Source organism: Diadema antillarum, unplaced genomic scaffold, assembly GCF_040938485.1.
Source record: "Diadema antillarum isolate AM-2024a unplaced genomic scaffold, OU_Dant_1.0 seq00000081_RagTag, whole genome shotgun sequence".
NCBI classification, from domain to species: Eukaryota; Metazoa; Echinodermata; class Echinoidea; order Diadematoida; family Diadematidae; genus Diadema; species Diadema antillarum.
Window position 1 is genome coordinate 1,448,893 of NW_027271174.1, and position 17,951 is coordinate 1,466,843.

The 17,951-nt window shown below is 37.6% G+C and overlaps 1 protein-coding gene across 1 annotated transcript; it reads left to right on the plus strand.

The window, feature by feature from the left end:
* The first annotated feature begins 1,838 nt into the window (after nucleotides 1-1,838).
* LOC139726222 (flavin reductase (NADPH)-like) lies at nucleotides 1,839-16,784 on the plus strand. Its single transcript, XM_071637289.1, has 4 exons — nucleotides 1,839-1,976; nucleotides 8,116-8,314; nucleotides 8,803-8,970; nucleotides 16,636-16,784. Exons 1-4 carry the CDS (start codon nucleotides 1,839-1,841, stop codon nucleotides 16,782-16,784), a joined length of 654 nt encoding a protein of 217 aa, XP_071493390.1.
* The last annotated feature ends 1,167 nt before the right edge of the window (nucleotides 16,785-17,951 follow it).

Below are 17,951 nucleotides of genomic sequence, written 5' to 3' on the forward strand. Positions count from 1 at the left end.
TAATATCTGCCATAGCCTACTCCCTCATTTGCCCTTGGGGAAAGATCCGAACCTTTCACAAGCGAACAACAGAGGTACTAGTATACGTTCGTGACTTCTGTCCTTGAATTTTCCAACAGCTTCTATACTGATTGGCCTTCCAGACAAGGATATTACAAGGATCCACAACTCTGCAGCCCGTCTGGTAACAAAGTGTAAGAAGCTCGATCACATAACACCAATTCTCGCTGAGCTTCACTGGCTCCCTATATTCAACTTCGGATCCAGTACAAATCATTCTGTTAGTTCACAATGCTATACACAATGTATTTCACCCGACTATCTGAATTGGTCACTCCATATACGTCCCTACAAGAAATCTCCGATCTGCCTCCTGCGCACCTGCTTCAAATTGATAGCACAAGAAGAACAAAGAGATTATGGTGAAAGGAGTTTTGCCCGCGCAGGTCCAGTCCTCTGGAACTCGATCCAATTCCTAAGCTACTTCGATACCAAGAAAACCCTAAGCTGTTCAAAAACAATTGAAAATTCATTTATTTCATTTAGCGTACAATGTTCAGTGATTTCTTTTTCAGTAGTATACTAGAATATTACACATGTAGTTTTGCGCTTTTCAGTTGTAACTTGTTTTATTTTGTATCACGTATGTGTAAAGCGCTTTGAGAACCTACTTTGTGTTGAATCGCGCTATAATCATAAGAACATTATATTATTATTATTACAATTATTATCATTATCATTATCTATTTCGCTATTTACGATATTGACGCCCTCAACGTTGAAAACAAGTATAACTTAAGGTGGATTTTGTCCTCCAGAGGCTTTGCCTTACAGGCAAAGGTGGCGACTTCGTCGCCGTGGAGTCCAGTTGGCAAAGGGCCTGAAACCAGACTACGCTCAACGCTATTGACGCAGGACGCCTCGGCCGGCTGTTTTCTTTTTTTTTTTCTTCTTCTTCTTCTTTCTTTCTTTCTTTCTTTCTTTCTTTTTTCGGGCCATCTTACGTAAGTCTAAGATCCAGTCAAAGAGACTGGTAGTAATGCAGCCGCCCAGGTACCATGCATGGCTGCACCAGTTACAACCAAGGAGCTTTGTTTGAAGCAAAGAGTATAGATGCTACTTAAGTACTAGGAGGGCTTACTCCCGCGATTTCGCGTAGTACGCTCATGAGCCAAATACGGGCGCCATTGCGCCATTAAAAGTACATGATCGATAGATGGCGTATATATACGTGATCATAATCAGTGCCGTATCACTAGGCCCTCGTATTTCTGACTGTCTCCCTTTCATTTTCCCCTTTTTAGGGGGCATACAGTACTTATGATCTCGTGTTGTCATACAGAAGTAACTTTCCTGTCTAATCCCGAAATGCATTTGAAGAAAATTCATTTATTTTCCAATCTGCAGTTCCACAAAATTTGAGCTGAAGTAGCACAAACCGTGTTTTGGGAGGGAGAGAGAACGAGATAGACGGCGTTTGTTAGCTCAAACACAAACTTTGAGGCACTACAGAATGAAAGGTAATGATATTACTTCAAATTTTATTAAACGCATGGACAGAAATACACTTCTTGTGATATTTTGAGGTCTGAAACACAATTCTACCACTGTAAAATGAAAGGAAGGTACAGTTCGCTCCATACCCGAACGTGTTAAGAAGCTCGCGGTATTATTACTAAAATGGCCGGCGTTGGGCTCCATGTGTGGCTCCATGGCATACTACACCCGTTTGCGTGCGAAATCGTGAGAGTACGCCCTCTTAGCGTAGAAGCTCCTTGTTATACAGCTGATTGTCATTGGCATTGAGTTTTGCACCGAGACCACCTCACTATAGAATCATGAAGCTAACTATACTAGGGTCAACTGGGAATACTGGGCTGGAACTGGTTAAATTGGCCTTAGACGAAGGACATGAAGTCGTCACAGTTGTAAGGAATCCGGCTAAACTGAGCTCGATTCAACATGAAAAACTGCAAGTAAGTAGGGCGGGGTAACAAGTAACTACATGAAGTAAGTCACCGTACGGCTTACTTACGGTATATCGCTACAGTCACATAGCGGGAGTGTCTCGGCTCAGTCTGGACGCATACGCCATAACCCCGGCGGGAGTCGCTGTAACTATATTGGTTGTAACAGCGCCCCGAAGACTTGCTTGCAATTTTGTGAAGTGATCAATGTGCACTACCACGCTTGCAACTCTGCAAGGAACTCAGCATTCAAAACGAAACTTGCATTCACAAAAAAAAAAACAACATAAGTTGTAATACCATATTGCTGATTATTATAGGCGGCTATGTATCTCGCACCATTACTCGTAGTCCTCAACCTCATATCCTACAAAGTGAAGTAGCCAGTGTATGTAGCGCTGATCAATGTTTTCACGGAGTTTGAGGATGCTCTGAAGGAGGTTAAAGTTTAAGATTTTCCAAAGTGGAGCATAGGTAAAATTAATTATTGAGAATACAGTGAGACTAAATGACACCTTTGTTATATCATGACTAACAAATAAGCCTCTCTGTTTGCACCAATTTTCATGACAATATTTTCAGCCATTTTCAATATGTAGACAACAAGATGACTATGTTCCTCATTTCGTATCCAATATTTGTCATTTTAAAATATCTTTTATTATGAAATTTTGATTTTTTTTTTTCGGAAAACATCTCTTGACCAGTCATTATGAATATTGAAATGAGGGAGTTGATAATGTTACACCTCACAATTGTTCATGTATAATATTATAATGTAAATGTAATAATAACGAGAAGATTCTATTTTTTAGCTACAGTTGTAATACACTTGTAAAAGAAAAAACCATGCTCCAATACCAAGAGAAATCAGTGTTAACATTTGTTCTTTTAATTTTCAATGGTTTTAAGGAAGTTTTTTTTTTTTTTTTTTATCCTGATGGAATCTGAAACTCTTTTATTGTCATTTCTGTAGGCGCTATACGATGTGACAGCATGATGTCGTCAAGTTGCTGAATTTGATATTTTAAACCCCTGGTCAAAAAGTGTTTTCCCAATATTAAAAAAAAAAAAAAAATCCAATTTTTCATGTATTATTCTTTTTAAACGATTCTTGTCATTTTTGTGCTGTTCTGCAGGAATTATGTTTCTCTTTTCAAGCTTACTCATATTTGGGGTAGATCTCTTTTTCAATTTCTACGTTTAGTAAGCCTATACTGTAATTTTTGTGCATTATAACTGTCCCTTCACACTTCGACTTTATGACACAAACCTCCCGAAAAATCATCGCCAGGCATTACATGTACATGTATTGTTGTAATAAGGATATATTTGCATTTTCTGAAATATTACAAAATGGTGAAAAAAAAGATTTTACCTTTGACCTATGGCAAATTTAATGACCTTAAACCTTATCTACAGAATCAACGTTTATCTGATGATGCATTCTATATACGCTCAGTGTCATGAAAATGAGTTCAGAAATTGTACTTGTTGGTACAGGGGAATCCCGTTATAACGAGATCGGATACAACGAGAATTGCTTACAACGAGATAGAATTTCCGGTTCCAACTACAATATAACTTTGCATGTTAGCTCATGGGGATGCGAAGTTCCGGTTATTGCGAGATATTTCGGGCCTTAAAGCAATGAAAAACAAAGACGACTTTGTGCGCATATAACGACTATTTTTTTTTTACGACAAAACATAAACAGCGGGCCAAAGCACGAACTATTTTCAAACCAGAAAAGGTCCATTCTCCGCGTAATTGTCTGAATCATCGTTGCGAGCAAGTAGAGACTAACATCTGCCATCCAGTGTCTTAAAGTCTCTTTCCGAGGGCCATGATAGAACAGCATCGGAATATGTAGTAGCTATACAACCTTCGCTAAAGAATAGGCGTATGTGTTCATACAAATGCTTCAGTTGTATTAAAAGTTAAAATTCAATAGGTGTGTAAAGGGAATAGTAACTGTAAACGAATGTTTGTGAACGTAGCGAATTGCAGGTTTCGGCAGAAATTCAGAAAATGTTCAAAATTTCTTTGCCATAACAAAAACTGGTTACACTAACAGAAACTGTTTTCGAGATTGATTACAACTATTACTGAAGCTTGCGAAATTTAAAATCTGTTATTATTCGATACTTTTGCTTACATTATCCGCTCAGTTAGCCATACCCCAATAACGCATCTTTGATTATGAAAGAAATTGAATTAGAATCTGATTTCAAACCCGCATTTATACAATGAGGTCGCATGCTTTTGAATTAAACTCAACCCTGCCTTATCTCAATGCTACTTCACTTGATTTTGCAATCAACAATTACCGGGTACTAGTTTTCGTTTTCGTATTAAAACGGGATGTACGCACCCGTCAATCTCGTCGGGTTAAACATTCACGCTTTGGCACGCACTAACCTGATGCATGGCAACAAGTCGGAATCACATGGCGCTCTGGCAGTAAAAGTCATCTATGCTATGGGTATTGATAGAGCACGCGTTTTTGGCATCGCACTGTACAGTATGATAATATAGCGAGAGAAATAGTAAACAGGATGTTGGGCACAGTTTCCTTCAAGGAAACAAAATATGATGATATAGGGCCTAGACCGTGATGCAAACTTTCACCATAATACACGTGATTTATACAGTGTGTCTCTGAAAAAAAGTAAACCCAACTTCAACAGCAAATTTTCCGAAAACTATAAAATATTTGCACATTATTTTTTTCATGGTTAGATAGTCCAATAAGTCCTCTGTCCAATGATAGGGCCTACCACGTAAGTTATGTAATTCTCATGCATGACTGAGCATGATACAACTTATGTGAATGGGTGTTAAATCATCACTGTGGCAAGTTATTTCTTGCTATTGTCATGCATTCAGGACATATTTGAAGTTAAATGATTACATAACAACTTCAGCAAAGGTTGTTCCTGACACATTCACACTTCACATGCTTTCCAAACATGGTACAGTTGACAATTGAGCAGAGAGTATTCATGGTAACTCGATACCAGGAAGCAAGAAGTTTCGTGGAAGTTCAAGAGGCTTTTCGGGTGCAGTTCCCCGACAGGGCAGCCTCCAACAAAAAGAGCCATCTGGTACAATTTGAGAAAGTATGCTGATCACGGAACTTGCCACAGTGATGATTTCACACCCATTCACTAAGTTGAATCATGCTCAGTCATGCATGAGAATTACATAACCTACGTGGTATCATTGGACAGAGGACTTATTGGACTATCTGACCATGAAAAAATAATGTGTAAATATTTCGTAGTTTTCTGAAAATTTGCCGTTGAAGTTGGGATTACTTTTTTTAGAGACACACTGTATAAGTAATTTGTAGTAGAATAAAATGTATATTCGGATTGAAGTAACAGCTTTTATCCACGCGAGTTACGCTTAACGCAGCGTTGAAAGCGCGATGACCTTCCCAAATGAAGTGAAAGTCACCTTCCCATGCATATTATTATCTTTTTCTTCATCTCTCTCTTCCCAGACGTGCAGATTTACCAATAAGCATGTGGATAACAAAGCGCAGGTCTCATCTAGGTGTATGATACTAGCATATTATGATTTGTCAAATCTAAAACCTAATTATTACGATAAAAACCGTTAAGAGAAAAAAAATGATATTTGCAAAAACCGATAGGTCCATTTTTGAAGATTTTGATGTATGGTCTCTGTCATAAAATACAAAATAATACCTCTTAGATGATATATTGGTCACTACATATAAAGCAATATTTTTGAAGTTATAGTCAAGAGAAGCCAACATTTTCTTATAATTCTCTGTATTTTTCTTGACCTTACAATCGCTAATATCTCCATTTCGCTAATATGGACTTATCAGTTTTTGCGAACAAACTCTTCAATATATATATAGATTATAATTTTGATTATCGCAAAAATTTCCCCGCATTTTTAGTCGCATTTCCTGTTTTCCTATTCACAAACATGACGTCTCATTACTGCTTAATTATTCAGTGCATGTAACCCAATTATAACCGAGCATGTTACACAAGTGTCCATGCCAGATACAACGAGAATCCGAATATAACGAGAAAAGTCACCAGGGCCCTGTTTTATGAAGAGTTGAAATTGACTATAAAGTTGATTTCAACTGTCAGTCTATGGGAGACTGTGTAGTAAGGAAATTTAAAATCGATTTTATCTTTTGATAAAACGGGGCCCTGGAAACCGATGATCTCGTTTGTGACGGGATTCCCTGTAGGCCTATATACTAGAGATTTCGGGAAATAGTATTTGAAATTGGCCTATCAATGTATGACAGTTGCCTCTGAGCATTTCCACCTAAAAGTTGACTGGCACAGCATCGTGCGTTCATACATTATGCATGGGATTCATGGGAATAACACTGGACGTGCATGATTATCACCTTCCCTAAAACCAGGTATTATCACAATCCTGAGGGTGATGAACTTATAGACAATTACACGAGAATGACATGATAGTGTTTAATTAATTTTGATACAAAAGAGGTTCAAGAGAATGGAGTCACAACCGTCTTATTTCCTTTGCTAGAGATTCGATGCCACCGCTCACAAATATTTGAAGCATGTGCTAAACAGGATCTGCCACGCATATAGGAAAACATTTGACTTATGTCTCATTGCATACTCACCACCCATTTTCTAAGGAAGATTTGTCCTTGTGATGGTCATTACTTTTCGATATAGGTAGGTGGTATATATAGACAGGAGGATGCGCGAATAGAAATTGCGCAAAAAATACTGAAACAAAGATGAAAATTACTCGACTGGGCATACCCGGGAATTAAACTGATATATCTATCAATTTATGCTTTATTATTTTTTCATATTGGTTATATTCGTGGAAATATTAATACCAAGTTTAGGTAATTCTCTGTATTGATCTACCTTTAATAGATCAATAGGTACTTTTTAAATTTCTTTGGCAGACATGATTGCTTTAGGGTGACTTATTTGGGGTTGGAAAAATGGGTTTTATGTAGCCTGGTCTTGTAAAACGTGGAATGTTCGCGCGCATTTTAATTTCGCGAGCGTCAACATTTGCGAAATTAAAATGCATGCGAAAGTTCTTGTCTACACGATATGCATTGAATGCCAGTGGCAGTGCGCGGAAATTTCGTACCGCAAAAAACGCCGTCGGCTTCCATTCCAGCGAAAAATTCGTGCCGCGAATATTATTATGTTTTACAGAATGCTGCGGTGCTGCTCATCAAAGCTTGTTCAGCAGTTGTGTTATGGCCAGGGCAGGGATGTGGTAGTGGTAATCATGTGGTGTTTCTTATACGGTAGATACAATTTGTGTTTTGTGCTCTTACTAGTCTTTACTGCTGGATGTGCTAGGGTGCTCATTGTGCAAGTAAAAAAAAAAGTCTGTGTAGTTGGCTATGTATATTACTGTCTTGAACTGCTCAACAGAGGGGAGCCCTATATAGTTCAAATAGGGTGTGCCAAGATCCCATCCCACCCCAGTCTGTATTGTCTTCAAGGGAAGAAATTGTGTATAAATTGAGAATTTGCAGGCATCCAGGGTAGAGCTGAGTCTCATCAAGGCTTTGATTCCCGCTGCTTTGTCTTGTTCTTTGTCTCTGGTTTTGTTTGTTTGTTTGTTAGCTTGCTTCTTTTCAGGTAACGTACGTAAACGAGTCTGGTATGAGTAAAGCCATGGCATGAACCACTCTCACCATCTGGTACGGTGTACTTAGTAGCAGTGAAACTGGGTCCCACACACAGAGTGAAAAACTCTTCTTTGAACTTTCTGCATTATGTCTATTTGGTTAGGAACTGCTTGTAGGGATCTCATAAAATTTGAGTTTAGAGACCTGAACACTATTTTACAGTCAGAACAAATTGAGGGCCATATTTGATGGTCACTTAATTAAGAAATCATTTTTTAGAGATGATCACATAATGCTACATGTATGTTTCTACTTCCTTCGCCTCCTCCTCCTCCTCCTCCTCCTCTCCCTCCCCCTCCTCCTTTTCCTCTTCCTCCTCTTCCTCCCCCTCCTCCTCAACCCTTTCTTTTCCCCATTTCAAAAATGGTAGTATAATAGGAACAGTATAAGTGAGTAGAAGTGTAAGCCAATGCTGAGTGGTGTGTAACCAATGTTGTCTCTATCATTCAGGTTGTGGAAGGCGACATCTTCTCCACAGAGTTTCTGCAGACACACCTTGATGGCTGTGACGCTGTCCTGTCGTGCCTGGGGTCAAACAATCTCACTCGGGCCACTACCATCTACTCGGGCTCGATGAAGGCCATCGTACCGGCCATGCGGGCAGCCAAGGTCAGTCGCATCATCACCATCGCAACCTGGCATGTCAAAGGTGAGTATGCAGTCAGATCGGTCTATAACAGCGGCCACCCATACCGCCATAGATAGGTTTTCAAAAGAGGTGGACAGTACAGACAGATTCTCAACAGGTTATGTGTATTACTCACAAACATTTATGTATCATCGCTGTATACATCTAGGCCTACATGTATATGAAAGTACTTATTTTCACACATATTGTACACTTGTAAACATGTTTCATACATTGAACAAGCCATAATTGATCTCGTTATTGCGCCCTCGATCCTATAGATATATAGCAAGTGAGCTTTTCACAAATGCACGAGACTGTCTCTGTGAATGATTGTTGCACTATTCGCTGTGCATGACAGGCATGGCTGCAATGCAGAAAAAAAAAAAAACAAAAACAAAACAAAATGTCTCTGCCCCGCCCGTTGTGTCTACCGGAGAGGGTATCGGGGACATGCAGCATACAGTGTGTGAATCCCATTGTTCCATTGTCTGTGTCCATGCTTGCAGTTGACCCCAATGATGATCCTGGCCGCATGGCCCGCTGGGTGATACGACCGATACTGTCGAAGCCGCTCAACGACATGGCGGTGATGGCCAAGTACCTTGAAGACGAATGCCAGGACATTGATTACACCATGGTCCTACCCCCGCAGCTCACTAACTCTGCAAGTACAGGTATGCTCAGCTTTGCAGAAATATCTGTCATTCTCTACAAGTAGAAGCACCCTGTCTTCACAACGATTTAACAGTGCGCTCTTCTTCCATAATGAACATTGTTGTGACAAAGCCCCATTAAACAGTGAAGTAAAATGCAGGTCCCAAAATCACAATATGTCTTTCACTGTAGGTGTGTGTTATTCTGTACAGTTGGTAGCCTTCCATCTTGCAAAGATACAGTGCGCTCCCATTATACCAAACATGTTTGTAGCAAGTCCCATTGCAATAAAGTTAAAATTCAGGTCCTAAGATCACAATTATCCTCATGTACAATGTAGGAACTTTATTTCCTCCGCTATACCAAAAAAAAAAAAAAAACAAACAAACAAACAAACAAACAAACTTAATTTTTGGAATAACGAGAGAAAAAGTACTGACCCCAAGGACTATGTCACAACATTGGTCGCCAGTGTACGATTCCTGAATTAGTGTATGAAAGGTAACTCCCAAGTTTCTGCTTGTAATTTGTATTTGACAGCAGTTTTTTTTTAGTGCAATTTTCTGCGATGTTGAAGGGGATTGCTGTAATGCTTCCATATTGTTTCTTTTGGTGGATTCTTGATCACTGATTTAAAAACGAATCATTTTTTCCTCTTTTTTTCTATTTAGAAACAATACATGGAATATCAAGTACTTTCAAAGCTTATACTATGATAATCCTTTTGTTTTAAAACCTGAAGAAAAAGTTTTTGCCTCTTGAACCAAAACACCATGAATTTCTTGGTGGTTTGTCACAGCACACTTGTTCCCAAGTGACTGCATGACTATTATTTACTGATGGTTCGGAAGTCAATGATTTACATACATACCGCAAGGATTTCTTAGTGGAAATGGGGGGGGGGGAGAGACGCTTGACCCAGTTCCTGTTATTAACCTTGGAACGTCTGCCCAAAGTGTTGTGTTGATATTGCCGCAATAGTTGTTACACTTGTATGATGACCTAAATGCTGTCCTTTGCAATGAGTTTTAGAGCTCTTAAAGTCATGTCTCCCCATCATCTTGCATGTCTTGAGACTTTTTCGCTCGTATGTATTATGTGCTGCAATCACATTAACCCCTTGTATCCTTGCAGTGCCGATCGATACAGAAAACCCCAAAGAATTGTACACGCTTTGTGAAGTCCTTGGCACAAAAAGTATCAAATAAAGATGTTACAGCATCTTGAGAGTTGCACATGTTCCCAACAGAGATATTATGCTATTACAGCACAAATCTCCTATTTGGTCGTTTATCTTCTTTTTTTTTTCATATATATATATGAATATATATATGTATATAATGGGTCAGAATTTTGAACGATGTACAATTGAGCCAAAACAAGGCAAAATTTAAAAAGTAGGAAATTCTCCAAATCATTCATCTTACCTGAAAGAGTATAACTCAAGCTTTAATATGAACCCAATTATACTAGGATTTTCCCAGAGGAACAAGTTTTTATTCACCGCTGAAGTTTACCATGTCCAGAGCAGCGAACGTCCGTGAGGAATAGTACTGCACATACATTTGAATACCATTTAACATAGTTTCCAAAGATCTGATTCAGTTCAAAATCCTAACGAAATATCTTAAGAGACATGTGTACGTGATTGCAGAATATTAAGCTTGTACTCTTAACCTGTACGTAATGATAGACAACTGATGATTTAACTAAATTCGTCATTTCTGTGGAAATATTGCTCTTCCGTTAAACACTTTCTTAACTTTACGCGCATTTTACAGAAACTCAATATTTTCACCTCTTATTTCACTATCCCATACTTTAATCCTCACTCCCAAATAATAATATACCTTTTTAAGATGTATCTCATCTGGGCAGTCTCTATAACCCAAGAAACATAGCATAGTTTTCATCACGGAGGTTCGCATGTAGCTCACGGACGTTCGGAACAAACAAGATATTGAACAATGCAGCTCTCTTGAGTTGAAAACGCATTCTACTCACAACAAACAGCAATTTCATGTCGAGAACAAACTCCTCTGCAAAATCCTGAATAGATATTACCAATTCTCAATTATATAAGCTTGTTTATCTTCTCATACTGAGGAATCAAAGAAAAAACAATTTTTCCATCTCTCGTAAATGAACGTACAAACGTACGTGTAATCTCAGTGACGTAGTCGATCCTTGAGAACGAATATATTTATCAAAATTTCGTTATCATGAAGTAAATATTCAGGTCCTAAACTTGTTATATAAAGTCTACAATGCAAAATTTGCTTTTTTATATAACGAACATGATCACAGCTAAAATCATGACGAAGAATTAATATAGAAAAACAACAGAAATGTGCTCCGTTATAGAAATACGAAGTTTAGCTGGGGAGGGCAAACGAATACGTTAGGAAGAAATCCCTCTGTGTTTGCTCCTTGTGTTACACACTGTTACCGAGGAGAATTTGTGTTATTATATTAGTCAGAAATGATAATAGGTTCGATACTGCGAAGTTTCGTCATAACAAGACACAATAAGTCCATGTAACTTGGATGGATGTTTGTGACTTCGATATTATACAATACGGTTTGTTATAACAAACATTTTGTAGCGCGTCATTTCGGAGGCTCGTTATTCATACAGTTTGTCAATAGGAAAATTGATAGAGTTCGTATAATTATGAAGCTTTTTTATTCGGTAAATGATAGGAATCTCCGAAGGTTAACCGAAAGGCTTATTAATTGGAACATGAAAAATTATGTTCGCTTATCCAAATGTGGAGAAACAAGTTAACAACTAAAATCCTCCAATTTCAAAACCTCATAATAACTGCTTTCACCTAAACGAATATCAGGCCCATTCCACTTTTAGAAGAACGGACCTAAAATAATGATCCTTAATATCTATTTTTCGAAGAACATTTCTAATAACAAACCTCCTAAATTAACTACAATTTTTTTTTTCCATTTTGGAATAACAAACCTTTGGACATCGGAGTAACGAATCTTTGGAAGAGCGAACGTATTAAAGTGCAACCTTAAACCTATTCTTAATCATTACTTTTTTTAACATGTGTTTTCAAAGTAAGCACAAAAGCACAAACAAATTGACGATCTCTCTGTCTCTTATATGCAAAATGAAAAAAAAAATCTTGGAAAAATTACAAATGAATATTGCTTTTCTTTGATGAGTATAAAACAACACCATGTGATGATAAGCAGAGGATTTGTGTGTTTTCATCAGACAATAATTGTATACTACATGATTTTTGTTCGCTTGTGACGGCATTTCGATGAATAAAAAACAAAACATAAACAAACAAACAAAAACTTCTCCAGAGGAATTTGGTATAACGGGAGTGCACTGACAATTCTTTTCTCTGTGTGTTGGAGCTCGATCCTTCTCTGTTTCTCAGTCATTTTCATTCAACTGCTTCCACGTCCTTTTAAAACTTTTCCGTTTCTTATTCAACACATGCTCATTACAGACTTCTTCCGTCATTATCTTGAATGTGATTGCGTAGGACTTTTCGGATTTGTTTTGGTTTGTTTTGTTTTGTTTTTGTTTTCTGTTTGGTCGGAGCATGTTCAGGCTACTGAGGGAATGAGAGAAAATCGTCATGAAGAGAAAAAAAACAATGAATTAAGGCATTTAATATCATGACAATTACAGCGAACGTCCGTTATGGAGACCAAAACTGAATGTGTTCTGTTTGAGACGGCAGCTACCATACTTAAAAGATAAACACTTAGAGCACCTGTCACTAAAAAGTGGCACTGATCCTCTTTCTCCTACTATGTAATCCACTGACTTATTCAACCAACGAACATCCGTGAAAAAAAGGTTTTCCGTTTGTTATTACAGGTAAATTGAGTGCTGAACGCTATTCACTTTCGGGTATGAGCGGCTCGGTGATTTGGTAATATTTTCAACTAACATTAATCTTATGTGCAGGGATATATTTGTAATTGTCAGAAATTTCCTTTCTCGGACAGAACGTCCGTGAGTGAAACTTTCAGAACCTGTAACAGTACAAATTGTCTCCAGAACCTCATTAGAAAGAAATTTAAACGCACAGAAATTACAGATTATGCAAAATTCCATTTTCCTATAACTTTGTTTTAAGTGTTTAGCTGTTTTTTGTATAATTGAGGGCAAACAAGCGTAAAATTGCGAGTAAATTTTCAATTGTTTGTTCATCATGATCACATAACGCCTTAAAAATTCTGAAACTAACGTTCTAAACTCATTTTCTACTTTTTAAAACTTTATTTGTCGCTATTCGAGCCAAAAGTTTTAAAGAATACAGGACACTTTCGGGACAAGTTATCCCTATCGGAGGGATTGCGTACGTCACGGACGTTCTCTGGAATTATCACGGACGTTCGTTCTACTACTAGGGTCATGTTCCAGGACGGATAACTAATCGGCAGAGAGTACCTAGCCTTCCTAACTCTTTCAAAAATTTGAAAATGTATTGTCAATGCAAATTATAAGAAATTTGACATCCTTACAACATATGTATTGCTCAGAGGGGGATCAGGAGGTGAATTTTCAGAGAAAATATTAATTATTTCCTTGGTTTTTGGTGAATTGCATGGTCCAAAAACTGCGGACGAACCTCAGTCCGCTCCAAAAATGGCATGCAGCTCCTCGGCTAGAGAGCCAAAGGTAAAATGCACCTTCGCCATCAAAGCAAGATGGTGTCCCACTCGAAAACGTTTTAATCATCACGGACGTTCTTTTTTTCTTGGAGGTTCGTCTAAAAATGTAATTTCGGTTCCTATTTGACAACGGATGGACAGAAACTCAAAACAAACATATCATCGTGTTGCTAGATCTTAGTTGATTACGACTCAGAACAATATAGCCAATAACGTTTCATGGGCTACGATCTTTATTAGAAAACAGCGGAGGCACGTCCGTGACGAAAACTGAGTATAATTTTGCATAAAAGAATATTACGTCCCATGTACAGCCAGCAGACGTACAATTTTTGCAGGATATGTTCATGAGGTGGAACACCAAATTTTCGTATACGTTACAGTTGGGACAACAAAGTAGAATTTGCAGCAGCGATAGAAATAAAAGCATCACGGACGTTCGTCTGTTTAGGACTTTGATATTTTAATTGTTCTCTGTAATTTTATACGTGCTCATGAAGTTCTTATAATTTTGTGGTACATACCCATGATATGTCAGATCCAGAGCATGGTCAGATATTAGATGCCACGTACCATTAAAAATGCACATCATTAGTTTGAAAAACAAAAATTATTGTGAAAATAGCGTTTTTACCGTATTTTTACGCTTTAAGTCCTTGTGAAATGAAAAATATCAGGCAAAAGTCAACCAAACCATATATTTCCTGAAAGGAAATTTACCAATCTTTGAGATGACATGAAAAAATCTGGTTTCTTAGATCATCCTGGCGTGTTCTAAGGAAAAGAATGTCATAAGGTACGAAAATTGGCAATTGTACATCGTTCAAAATTCTCACCCATGATATATGAAGGGTTTGTTTGCAAAAACCGATAAGTCCATTTTTGAAGATTTTGAAGTACGATTTCTGTCATAATGTACAAAATGATACCTTTTAAATGATATATTGGTCACTACATAAAAAGGTATATTTTTGAAGTTATGGTCAAAAGAAACAAAAATTTTCTTATTATTCTCTTTATTTTTCTTGACCCTTAATCGCAAATATCTCCATTTGGCAAATATGGACTTATCGGTTTTTGTAAACAAACTCTTCATATATATATATATATATATATATATATATATATAATAAAATTGTATTTTCAGTCAATAATATAGCCATTTCCAGTACTGTTCTTCCCCTAAAGTCATTGTTGGGAGGGCAGCACAAGACCAAACAGAATATTTATCTATTCCCATCTTTTTTTTTTCTTTTTTTTTTTGTCTTTGCTGGGCCCTGAGCTGTCAATTTTGATATGGCAGCAGATCTTGCCTGAATGGAAATTAACCCCAAATAATAACTCTATTATGACTCTGACTTTCGATCAGGCCATCAATTGAAAACAAACTTGCGGTCTCCTTGAAATACGCTGAAGCACAGTGGAATCTGTTGCAGCATGTGGCTGAGTACATATTCATACAATCTAGCTTCAAGAGACACAGGTTAAGAAGCGTGCATGTGCATCGATAAGGAATCAGAGCTGCATAAAGATTATTTACAGATTTACGCTGAAGACTCTAGCACTGTGGTGTGTCTCTTAAAGGGGATGGCTAGTAACTGATCAGTGGGAATCAGTGGGAATGCTGGAGGATGATTGTTCCAATCCTTGTTGGATTCATTTAAGAGTACATTATATATCTATTGTTGTGTGAAAATTATTTGCTTCAGAATGGTCTCATATTCTAGTAATGTCCAGTCTAATGTTTCCAGGTTGGCGTGCCTGGTCAGTGACGGGGCATTAATCTGCACATTACTAGAATATGAGACCATTCTGAAGCAAATACTTTTCACACAACAGTAGATATTATAATCCATCCCCTTTAACCTCTTTGAATACTAGTCCCAAGAATTTGGGCAGATATCAATGGGAAATACATTTAATAGCAAAATAGTTCATCGTCAATGGGTTAAATGAGATAGAGCTGTCAGTGACATATATCGTGCTGTGTGTCTGATGCAGAAAGGTGTGTGATTTGTCATGTAGTCATTGTAAATTGATATGCCTTCCGGTTCACAATAACTGGGTGCTCCACTTAATTGGGTAAGAAATGCTCTACCAGACACTACCTGATTTAGTGGTGGCTACTGTACACTGATAAAGCGTGCCAAAATGTGATGTTATAGCCATTCATAGCTAGTGAAACTGGTTCTTAACAACCTCTCCTGGCCAAAATATTTATGAACATTGTTGTGTAAACCATGCTCGCACCTTGTACCTAGCAAAACAATAACAACGTTGAAACATCATCACTTTGGTTCTGTAAAAAAAAAAAATAGAAAAAAGATAAAAAGGATATCCTAAAAAATTGAATTTTTCAAAGGAAATTACACTTTCCTGCCTCTTCGTACTGACATAGAGTTATTGTGTTGTACAAAAATACCACCCCCTGCCTTCTAAAAAAGCTAAACCAAGTGCTTTCCATCATGCTGGGAAACATATAGATTTATGTTGAATTCTTTCTGAAAGGTTAATGCATGCGAGTAAACGAAAATGAAATTCAACATAAACTGTACTTTCACTTTCCTAGCATAAAGCAAATAAAGCACTTGATTTGAGTCTTTCCGAAAGTGTGGGAATAATACAACTCCTAACATATGTCAGTAACAAGTCAAGAGAATCTTCACTTTTTTTACACAATTTGATTTGTGGAATTTTTCTTTGTATCATCCTTTAAAAAATGTCATTATGAAGTGATATTGCAAACTGTATTGTTATCTTCTCATTCAGAGACGGCAAAAAAAAAAAAAGATTTTAGAAAGTACATTGTAAATATCTTCAAATGTATTGTCCATTTTTTCTCATACTTACTGATATGTTCTGTTGATGCTGCTACATTCATTCAATCCACATATATATGTATTTGGATGTCATTTCTCTTTTAGGCTGAATGCGCAGTAATTTGGAATGCTATTTTGGTTCAGTGTATCTGACTCAGGATCACGACCATTCCTCTTTTTCTTTCCACCCCCTACCTCCACCTTCAGGCAAAGATCTGGTGTTTGACATTGGACGACAGTTTACATCAAAGGCCGCTTATACGATCCCAAGAGCAGATGTTGCAAAGTTCATGCTGCAATGCCTGAAAACATCAGACTTCAACAAAAATTGTGTCGCCATTGGTGTTCCAAAGTGATTTGTATAAATACGTGACTCTATGCCTTGGTAGATTTGGAATCCTGTACGTAATGAGATTACTTCCAATATTACAAACTTGTTTATTAGAAGTACAGAAGTAGAAGGAATAAAAGTGTTCAGGGGAAGTCTTATGGAGTGATGAAAAATAACTCCCATCAATTCCTCTTGAACTTATAGTGAAAAAATATGTATATCATATTTTTAGATATAGATTCATAAACTTAATGTAATTGTAATCCGTTTCGAGTCCCCCCGAACAAGGCACAACCTCCAAGAGACATGCAGTGTTCACTCCAGACGATGGGAACTCTAAACAGTCACGCCACAAAACACAAGTCTTGGGTGAGTCTGAGTCTGGGATGAGTCTGGTTTAAGTCCGAGGTAAAGGTCATACTGGACAGCGTAGCACGAGTTAGCCACAACCTTCAAGAATTGTGCTAGACTCGTGCTAAATGAGGGGACTCTAAACTGTCTCGGAGTGAATATAGCACACACTTCTGATGACCTTCGTTGTTTATGGCGCACACAAAAAAGCTGCCACCTCTCTCAAGGAAAAATGCCCTCACACCGATAGCCACAGAAATGTATGCTTACCTCATGGTAGACAACCAGGGGACTGTAAATGAAGGCTTCTTGTGTTCACTTTTTGGTCTGGCATGTCCTCTGTGTGTCCTCCCAAGGTCCTCCTAGAGGCAGAAGGACTCCAAACGAAATACATGTATTAGATGAATGGATAGGGGGCTTTGTTTTGGCTTACTTCATATTATTAAGAAGCCTGTCCCCCAAAAAGAATATATATATGCTTGTTATGTTGATCTTGTAAGAAAAATAAATGTTAAAAGTCCTGCCTTGAGTGTAACTACAACCATCCGTCTGAAATATACATTCATATTTATGTTCAAACAGTTAGGGAAGCATTGTTTTATATGACTGTGATCACCTATGGCACTTGCAATCTCTATCGGACACTAGCTGTGTCTTCATTTTGATTGGAGCACCATTTAAGATAAATTCTGTGGTTCACTTGCTCTGTGGGCATTCTCTTTCAATAATTTGCTTTCATTTATTGTGCAACGTGCTTGTGTATAATTCTTTTTTTTAAACGAAGTTAATAATCAATGTTTCTTTCCTCGAAACTTGATATTGTTATGTTCATGATGGACTT